General features: G+C 35.1%; 1 protein-coding gene across 5 annotated transcripts in view; it reads left to right on the forward strand.

Moving 5' to 3' along the window:
* dock3 (dedicator of cytokinesis 3) overlaps positions 1-10,581 on the forward strand; it is a 220,096-nt gene that overhangs the window by 142,828 nt on the left and 66,687 nt on the right. For all 5 annotated transcript variants that reach the window (XM_015388011.1, XM_015388012.1, XM_015388015.1 and 2 more), the window contains exon 6: positions 9,966-10,114. In XM_015388011.1, the coding sequence (XP_015243497.1) occupies positions 9,966-10,114 (149 nt within the window). The remainder of the gene's footprint in view (positions 1-9,965; positions 10,115-10,581) is intronic.

The raw sequence follows: 10,581 nt of genomic DNA on the forward strand, positions 1-10,581 counted from the left end.
ATATAAAAAGCCTATAGAGATCTGTGGGCATTTTTTTAAACATTCATAATCAGTTGTTCAAAATGTTTTCTGTACTTCACATAATAAGTAGGCCTACCAGAATTTCCACATTGTGGGACAATAAAGGGATTTTCAGTTCTATTATATTCTATTTTATTCTAAATAAACTACAGTAAACATGTACATTTTGAAGTTTTTTGGGATTTCAACATGCTTTGTATGTATGAATTATTTTTAACACTTTTTATTATCTTAACAGCAGGAGGAGTTTGCTTTTATGGACCTGATTTAAAAAAAAAAAAAAAAAAAAAGGAAACCAGACTTTAAAAGCCTCAAAAATTTGAAAATTGCAACTACTGTTTTCAAGGTATGTTTAGAAATACTGAAAAATCTTTAAAAAAAGGTTTTTTTAATGGTATTGAAATACATAAAAAAAACTGTTTTTAGTGTAGAAGAGCTGTGCATGAAAAATCCAAATTGTAGTTTTTCAAAAAGCTGATGAAAGAACCTGAAAGACAAAAGGTAAGCAAGAAAAGAGACTGAAACAGGTCACTAAATGAGAGACTTTGAAATAAACCGGATGTCTATGCACTCCACAACAGACACACATTCTTTTAATATGCATTTATCTTCAGTGTTATCTGAGGTCAGTTCTTTTATTTTTTTTAGCTTTAAGATATCAGTCAGTTACCCCTTCATCTACTGCAGTTGTTTAATTAAGCCTGGAGGGTACATTTAGCATAAAAATTCTCCTCACTTAGATTTACATAATACAAATGGCAGCATAACACAGCAACAGCTTAGTAGAAGATGCTAAAATGGGATTCAGCGGCTCTTTGTTCACTGTCCCTGGTGATTTGTCTCAGCGCGTTTGTTTTCAGGAATGCAGCTGCTGCTTTGACAAGCATGAAGATGAGGTAGGACATTTGCTAATAGATCAGAGTTGTTGAGGGTGTCCCCTCTGATTTAAGAGGTGCCAGATAGTCATGTCTTATTAGGAAGTCTCAAACTGGTAACTTCCCAAGCTAATCAGTTCACCAGTTTAAATCCACAGCACAGGTTGTGAGTGTAACACAGGAGGCAGACGCGTAGATCACTGTTTCCTGTCAGATGCAGAGCATCCACAAATATAGACACCAAACACAGTCCCACTATGTAATAGAACTGCATCTGTTGTCACACGACAAATTAATGATCTGAAGGTGAGAATGTTTAAAACCACCGTAGATGGAGATTTGTCAAAGGTTCAAACCTATAGTGCAACAAATGCATGTGAATAAATTAGATTATCATCAACTCATGACAAAGTAGTTTAATTAACAGGAGGGACTGCAACTTTGAGAGGGCTGTTTTGTAAAAGGGGTTTGGAAAAAATGTAACAGCCATTGAATGTGCTAACCAAGTGCTTGATAGAAAACTCACATGACCTGATCCCCTCAGAAAACATATTTTCTAGAAAGATCAAGAGAGAAACCTGACCAAAAAAAAATCAGATGAACCAAAAGCTCCTGGTACTCGAGTTTGGGCTGCTTTTACACTTCAGTGGAACCTCCATGCTGCACAGCTGCTATAATTCAATCCAGAGCACTATAGTACATAAAAGTGTTGATTTGTTTGTTTTTCATTTATTGATAAAGTCTGTAAAAAAGGGATTTTTCCATTTGATGATGACGTGAAATTTATCCATCTGTAATTAATTAATATATGATGTAGGAGCCATTTGTCCTTTCCTGTGATTATCGCCACTAGTGGCGTCTTTCATTTTGGATTCTGATTGTCTGATGGGAGATGAGGTTATTTAAGTCCAACCATGATGCTGTTGAGGTGTTGTTAATGAGAGGAGGCGACAATTTTCTACTCTGTTTGGTTCTGATTAATGTCAAATTTATGTATATGTAAAGGAAATAGTAAAACGATGGACAATGTTCTGATAATATATTGCTTTATTATAAGTCATACTAAAGATCAGCATCATGATAATCTTAATTGAACACACGTAAAACCAATGCCTTTAAGGAATAGCAACCAGTAGCCTAAAATATAGGATTTTAGCTGCTACATAGGTAGTATATAGGTTATTGCATGTTTTTAATAAGTGAAATGATTTACTCAAACTAATTTATTTATTGCAGGTGTTTAAAGATATGCCACCATTTCTTATAGTCTCCTTTTGCCCAAGAAATTTATCTAACCCATTTTATTTTCTTATTTTTATTTTAACTGAGTCATAAAAAAAAATTACATCTTAGGGCATATTTTGGATATTTTGCCTTTTGCTGGAAGCCTTGAAATTGCCCATTCGTCCTAAAAATCCTTTAAGAGAAATAAACATTTCATTTGTGTTTTCTTTTTCATTTACCAAATGCTGGCGGATAAAACCAAGTTTTTAGTTTTGTTTTATTGATTCTTAATATCATCTTTAATGAGTGAATTAGTTTTACAGACAGATTAGATGTAACTGTTTTTTCTTTGTTTCAAACTGTCTTAGTTGGTTATAAATAAAGCAGGTACCCAAGAAGCTAAGTAAATGACCATGATCTCTCAACAAGGCATTAACACACATAATGGGCTATAATTACAGGCCTCCGCTGCAGAATTTGAAAATCTTCTGGTGCATAGACTTGGTTTCCATGTCAACGAAAGCCAGCAGCCAGTGAAAAGCCTAGTTCTGATTTTTGATTTAATTTATTTAAAGAAGAGCAAAAAATCAAGATCTACTTTTTACATCTAATGAAATACCCTCTGAAAAAATTGACATGGCTTGGGAAGCTAGATGGTATAAAAACAAATTTAAATTAAACCTTAAATCTTCAGCAATTATACCACACCATCTCCTTCTCCTACAACCTGCAGTGGGCTTATTGCTATTGTATTTGATCGACAGTCAAATAAATTGTTGTAAGAAATTAAAATCAAATCTATTAGGAATAAAATCTCAAAATGTTTTATGTATTCTTAAACGTAAGTAGTTGTCCTTTGCTTCTCTCTACTCAGCATTTTGTTAGGGAGCAAACATTGTGAAATCGATTTGGATGGTGGTGATTAATTTCACTTTGCTTATGTCACTACCTTTAAATCTTAGCTGGAGTTGAGCAAGTGGATCATTATCAGAGATCTGCTCTGTTGTTATTGTATTTGCTGAAATAGCATTAATCCGACTAAAAGTTTGTGTTTGTGTCTAAGGTGGCGTCTGAGGAAAAGTGGATTTTTCACTTCGACCAGGGAAATAGGCAGAAGAGGCTTTTATCAGGGGGTAGTGGTGGGAGGAGTGCTGAATCCATAAATAGTATTTTCCAACATATACTCACCAAATGTGTGCTGAAATGGACCTGTGAGGATCTATATTCCTCTTAAAGTCTGACACATCATGCAGTTTCATTATAAAACATGGTTTCTCTGTATTTGCTGTGTGGGTGGGTGTTTTTTGAGTGCCAGCTGAAGGTGAAGAGTTCTCCCCGTTGAGCCAGCTGGTGCGCCTCTTCTTAATGTAGCTGATCGTCTCATAAAAGGGCACAAAGTTCAAGCACATGTACACACCGACTGCGATGGCCAGATGTCCCAAATAAACCAAGAGTCCTGGGTTTAAGGGAGATTTTGATGCAGTGCAAGCTGTTTGAGTATAAGAAGTACAGATGGCACATACGTAGCTATGATGATTCTACTGCCTGCTCTCCCATTCTCCTGGCTAGTTTTTGTCATGTGTTTTTATACGTCCTCTTTATGATCTTCAAAAAATATTATGAATCCAAGCATCTATAAATATGCTGATTGTTTGCTACCTATTATTTCTGATTTATTTCATGGTTTTATAATAGCATGGAGCCACCAGAAGTGTGGTTGTTTGTGTGCAAATCGAAATGTGTTTTAGCAGCTCTAAGTGACATTAAATGAGGTTGATAAACCAACTAGATTTATTTCATAACAAACTCAAATGTACATCTGAGTCACATTAAAAGCAGTTGTTCTCATTCCTGGGCTTCGTACCACTGTTCTGCATATTTTAGATGTCTCTCTGTTGCAGGACACCTGCATCAATCATTGCATGAGCTTCTCAGCAGACGCTGCAGAAGCCTGTTAATCATCCTCTCATATAATCAGGTGTGTGGCACCAAGGAAGCACCTGAAACTTGCAGGAATGTTGAGGAGTAGGATGGAGAACCATTGATCTTAAGGATTTACCACTGCACTTAAATAGAAATACAAGAGGCTTTATGGTAGGAACTAATGGGACCAGTATGAAAATCTCAGTTTTCCAATAGGAGAACTGAGACAGGACATTGTTTTTCATATTTTGATAAAATGCAATAGAAAACTTTGCAAAAGGCTTGCAAATTTGTTGAATTTCTGAGCAACATTGAGTTTCATCTACAGTAAAGTTGAAACACAGCTTCTACAATAGTCATAAAAATAAGCCGCATGAATTATAAGATTCAAATAGTCTCATATAAAGCTCTAATGGACTGCTTTTATATAAACTGAATGGTCAACAAGTGAGAAAACCACAAACACAGATTCTGTTTGGAAAAAGATTGGTTAGTATTACGACTAACACAATAGTGCAGTTTGTTCTAATCCTAAAGTCCAGCTGGTTCTCTGGAAACAGCCTCTGCTCAGAAAGATAGAGGATTAGGAAACACAGATGGAGAAATCCAGCAGAGCTTCGTTCAGGAACCAGTTGTGCATCATTATCCAGATTTTTCTGGTTCTTTGTAATCTATGTAAAACAACAAAACACACTCAACCATTTCTATAGATGAGTATTTTTTGTCTTTCTTGCTTTATCTACAAGTAACTGTATTCTAGTTACACATTTGACTATAATATCATTGTGGTTATCTTGTATATTTTCCTTTCTGTTAAGTAGAAAACAAAATTGTTTACTTAAACCATCTACAGTTTCAATTTACTTTATTTCTGCATAAAAGCTGAGCTGTAAGTCAGGGCATTAAGGGAGGCCGTGTCATCTGCATTGAGTTCAAACTGGTTGTAGCATTTTCCTCAAGTGGTTTTAATACAATGGTTAAGTGAGAACTGTAGGATTCCCTTGAGTCACGAGTACTCAGCTCAAACATCCTGTTCAGTCTGTAGCTGTAGATAATTATGGGCTTCTCCTGTCTCCTGTATATGTAGGCTTGTTGGTCTCTTGGTGCTGTTTTACTCCAGGGATGGAAGTCTTGGATATGCTTATCTGTGCTAGTTGAATCCATTGCAATGACCTGAAATACATTACAGTTTTATAAATTAATTGTCTTATTATCTGTTGTCATTGCAAATTATCTGCTACATATTCAGGATGCATTAGATTATATACACATATGAAAAAAAATAAACCAAACACCTCCTTTATTGTTTAGTGAAAAACAATTAACCCCAAATAAAACATTAAAAGTAGGAATTTAGTTAAAACATGGTGCTTTTTTATTTCATGAATCAAAAATCTTTATTTTCATTCTAAAACCATAAAAATATTTAGCAGAGACTCACTGCTTAGAAAGCCTATATATAATGCGAGCAAAAATCAGAAGAAGAATTTAGACCTTTAAACAGCTGTAGCAGATTCTTGTAAGGTAATGTGTGTGAATGCTAACTAAACAAACTAAATGCTTAGTTAATAAATTCCGTAAAAGTTCAAAAAAATGACCTATGACCTGGATGACTGAGAATCTTCATCAGCACTTAGTTAATAAACAAATTTTTCTACTGATGTCGCTATTTAAAGGAGACTTCACTGTATCTTTTGGGGCAACAATAATGAATCAAATTTAAAATGCAGGAACCTCGTTAGACAATGAGGCAGGTTTTAACACAAAAGCAGGGGTTATTACTTTCATTGCTCTGGGGAAGAGGCTGTTTTTAAGCCTGTTTGTTCTGTTTTGTTGTATCTTAACCAACTGAGCTAAGTCCTTCCTAACAGGATGCTTTATTTCTGGCTTGTCGATGTTTTTGAGCCCAGTCCGATCGTGACTTTCCCAGAGATCATCAGCACAGGTGTCCACAGGTTTTTTGGAAAAAATTAATAGAAATACCATTTCGTCTCTTTCAAAATCTATTTTAAATGGGACACCCATTGGGTGAAAGTTTCGGTATTTTTATCCTTGAGGCTATGCTTCACCGATTGCTAAGATCTTGCTAAAACTCACCACCCGGATGATGTAGCAGGTTTCCAAGCAGGAGCAATGTAGAAATAGAGGCTGGTTTTGAGATGAGCATTTTCTCTTGGATGCATTGCCTCAGAGTTTCACCACTGCTCACAACCAGCTCGAACAGCGGGGAACCAGACGGTCTCTTCTTTAAACACTTGAGTTCATAGACTGCAAACTGGGCAGAGCTGTTTTGATATTTTTTTTTCAAAGAATTTCTTTTAAAGCAGAGTGTTATGTTGGAAAAGTCATCAAAGCTGTTCAGCTAACTACCAATGTTCTGCTAAGATTTGAGTTATTCACATGATTTTGGTGTTTTTCTGACATTTGGTTCTGTTTTATTCTTTCAGTTTTATTCCTTTGGTTTTCCACCCTTTATTGAGCTTCACATCAATATTCATCAGCACATCTAGCATATCTATGGAGCACCTCTTTTATTCAATATCTAAGTCTCCACAGTATACCTGCATTCATTTTAAGTGTAATTATCTTTTAGTATTTTGGATGTCAGCAGTCTCTCTCTCTCTGTCTTAATGAAATGGTTTAAGTCTTAGGGAAGTAAACTCACTTTGGTTTTAAGTAAGTGTTTTCTTTGGGTTGCAATTTGGAATTCATTTTTTTTTTTCATGTCATTTCAGTTTAGAGAGTAAATTTGAGTTAAAATCAGATTGTGTGAAAATAAACAAATATCTGAAAACAAAGTTACAAGCCAGCGTTATTTCACATTCCTCTGACCACATCTGAAAGGAAATGCTGCAGTTTTTCTCTATTTTACAGTAGATTTCAACCTTTGCCTTGCAATTATTTTCAGTCATTCAAATTTAATATGCAATTCAAAACATATACAAAACATGCTTAATATTACAGTACATGTAGCAGCAAGTAATGGGACTTTATGAGTACCATACAACTGACTATAATAGGATTTCATTCAATATAATACAACTTTTTAAATGATATCCTTTTTCTTTTTACTTCATTTCACGTCAGGTCAACAAGAACTAAAGGTAAAAGTTTAAAATTGTTTTAAGCTTAGATGCCTGAAATAGCTGTTCCACAATTTGAATGAACTTTTAGGTTTAGGCAGGGATTACCGGTAGTTAGTCTTTGCAGAGGTGCAGAATTTAAGGAATCAATGGCAGCAAACCTTGGCTGCTACAGGATATCCATCTTACACAACAAATCCCCACACATATTCAGAAATATATTAAAAGATTTAGTATCTTCTGAGGTGAAGCTGTATAATATCTGTGTCCCGTTTGGTCTTTTTGTAATATTTTTCAGGTTCATGTTCATAACGTCATGTACAGTACTGTGAGAACAGCACTGGAATCTCTAAAGAAATAACTCTTGTTGTCTTATTTTTTCAAACTGAAGTTCCCAAAAACAGCTCCACCTCCACTGCAGCCACATTTATGTAATAGTTGAAATGCAAAGAAAACTTCTGTGTGTTTTTGACTCCTATTATAGGAAGAATCAGACCTTTGATAGAAACATGGAGATATTGTCTTGAATATAAGAAATTTCTTGTCTGCTGCTCTTTTTTTTTTTTTTTTATCTCCAGCTGGATTCAACTCCTGACCTCTGCATATGTTGTTTACATCATGGGAAGTTCTCATGAATATTTTATTGCCAAGCTACTGTAGGTGAATGTGGAATAAGCGACCATGTATGAAATTATCTGCTGGATGTATGGTAGATATGCACATGTAATATTCTACAATTGTATTTGAGAAAAACTATATAAGAATAACTTAATAATGATCGGCACTGCAGGCTTTTATAAATCCTATACTCTTTAACTCTCAGTGACAATGTGCATGTACATGTTCAGTACATAGAAGGTGTACATTCTGTGGTCAATGCATCTGGCTTTCCCCTGTCTATGCAGTTGTCTGCCAAAACCAGAGGGATCATTTAACCCCACAGCCTTCTGTTGAAGGCCTTTAGGATAAATTAGAACACTAATAATACAGCAGCTTTGGGGGAGAAGTGTGTTTGCAGGGGAGGTTGTGCCTCAGCTTGTGTGTGTTCATTATTTGTGAACATGTTTCAACTCAGAACTTTTTGGATTAAACCCTGGCAATAGGAGTCTAATCTTTGCTTACGAGGCCTGGAAGCCACAGATTTATATTTTCATAACTCTATGATGCTGAATTTAGTCTGTTTATTAGAAAGCATTTATTTAATTATGTGCAGGCATGGGCCCATATGAGATTATTTCATCCCCTTTTGAAATGGTAATGCAGTATTTGCACGGCTTTATTGACTGTGACATGATTTAATTGTTTTTTCTTTTTTTAAAGAAAAGCATATTTCTACTGCTATTACAGTAATTTATGTTGTCCATAACATGTTTTTTTTATTTTCATAAATTAATTTGAGTAAAAACATTGACTAAAAGTTGGTAGGGATGCTTCCTTATGACTTTAAATACTATCTGTTAATGCTGTACGTATAACTTATATCACTATACTGCAGTATTTTTTTTCACATATGGTATCTTTATTTGCAAGAACAATAATGAAATAATAAACCATAGAATGATGCATTAACACCTATATAAATAGAAATCCCCTGTTTTTCAACAGATGAAGTATAAACAGCAAAACAAAGAAAGGGTTTTGGGCAAAGCAGAGATTAGGACATACGTTTTAAAGAGTTTCTGCTTTCAACTCTTTGGCTTTATTATGGTGTAAAGTGATAGTAACGTTATATAAAAATTAGCTACATTCAACAATAAACTGACTTTCTAACTGAGCAGTTTAACAAGCCTATTTGTTGTAAAAAGCCCCTTATAGTTCCTGAGTGGAAACTGCACCATGTTACGGATAAAGGAAAAGTCATTTTAATGTTTAGGAGCATCCAGCTAGAGTCACAACAATTTAAATTACAATCTGTAGATGAGGCTAAAGATTAAGGGGATGGCAATGAAGCCATTATTTTAAACTTGTGATGACTTGTGCTACGATTGTTCAGACATGTACTAATAGTACTAATAGAGGTAATAACCTGCTGTACCTCTAACGTTTCAGTTTAAAGAAATCTTTCATTACTTGTCAGTCTATTGTCATTGTGAACTTCTTGGATGGTTAGATGTGGACTTATTGACTGGTATTATTTTAGGTTTTCTATGCAGTGGAATGACTGATAAAAACGGTTGGGGCCCTTTTTAACCCCCCACTAGCCTCATAAGATGCTACAGACTTGTTACTGAAATCCTCAAAGAGACTGTTGATCTAACAGTGGTCTTCATGTTCATTTTAGGTGTCAGAAGAACGTCAAGCTAAATTCCTATAATTTCTATAAAGGAGATCTCCTTTCTTTTATGACAACTGATGTTCTCATCATATGCATCTGATGTGATACAGCTGTGTGTAATTTAAAATGTGCTGGGGGTATCCAAATGGATGCTCAGAAAATGTTGATTTTCAATGCTCTGTATTAACATGTTTGCAGAAAAATAGCTTGTGTTTTATAATTACTATATATACTGTATATATATATATATTTTTTTTTTTATTAAAATCAGACAGTATACTGCTAATTAATAATTAGCAAAATACCCATGAAACCAATAAAAGCACTTGGATCCAGATCTTTTAAATTAAAGAAATATTGAAGTGAATAAATAACTCATCAGCTCACAGAAGCAACTGTCAATAGGAAAATTACAGTATTTATTCTCCCTTCTATGTAAAACTGTCGACTAAACACATTTACCTGTTGTAATGCTCTTTAAACTTATTTTGAAATCTGTAGGTCAAATAAATGTTAAATAGCTTGATAGCCGTACTATAATCATGTTTTTTCTTTGTTCATTAGAAACACAAGGTGGATCTGTTCTACAAGGTCCGCCACGTGATGATGGAGCTGATCGACCTGAGGAGGCAGCTGCTGTCCGGTCACCTCACACAGGACCAGAGCAGAGACGTCAAGAGACACATCACCGTCAGACTCGACTGGGGCAACGAGTGAGAAAACATATGCTTTTAAAAAAACACATTCTCTAATTTATGCAGGGGCACATCAAAGTAAAGTTGGATTTAAAATCTACACTCAAAACATCATCACTAAATCTACTTTAAGATAATGCAGATTTCAAACCCATCAAAAACACAAGTTGTCAGATATATAAGAAGTTTTGATTTAAGGTGTTTAACTTTCCCTGCCTTGTTATCATCAGATGAGTGGGTGTCTCTATGTCTCTACTGTGCAATAAAAGTGATTTTCAGAAGCAGGTGAAAGATGATTATAACCAGAAGCTGGAAAGATTCATGAACTCAGTGAAAGACGGCTGAAGGAAAACAGATATACTGAGAGACAAAAGGCTTTAAAGTGAAGGGACCTGGAAGCCAGGGAGCTCAGACATCCATCCATCCATCCATCCATCCATCCATCCATCCATCCATCCATCCATCCATCCATCCATCCATCCATC

Source organism: Cyprinodon variegatus, unplaced genomic scaffold (assembly GCF_000732505.1).
Source record: "Cyprinodon variegatus isolate N-32 unplaced genomic scaffold, C_variegatus-1.0 Scaffold411, whole genome shotgun sequence".
NCBI classification, from domain to species: domain Eukaryota; kingdom Metazoa; phylum Chordata; class Actinopteri; order Cyprinodontiformes; family Cyprinodontidae; genus Cyprinodon; species Cyprinodon variegatus.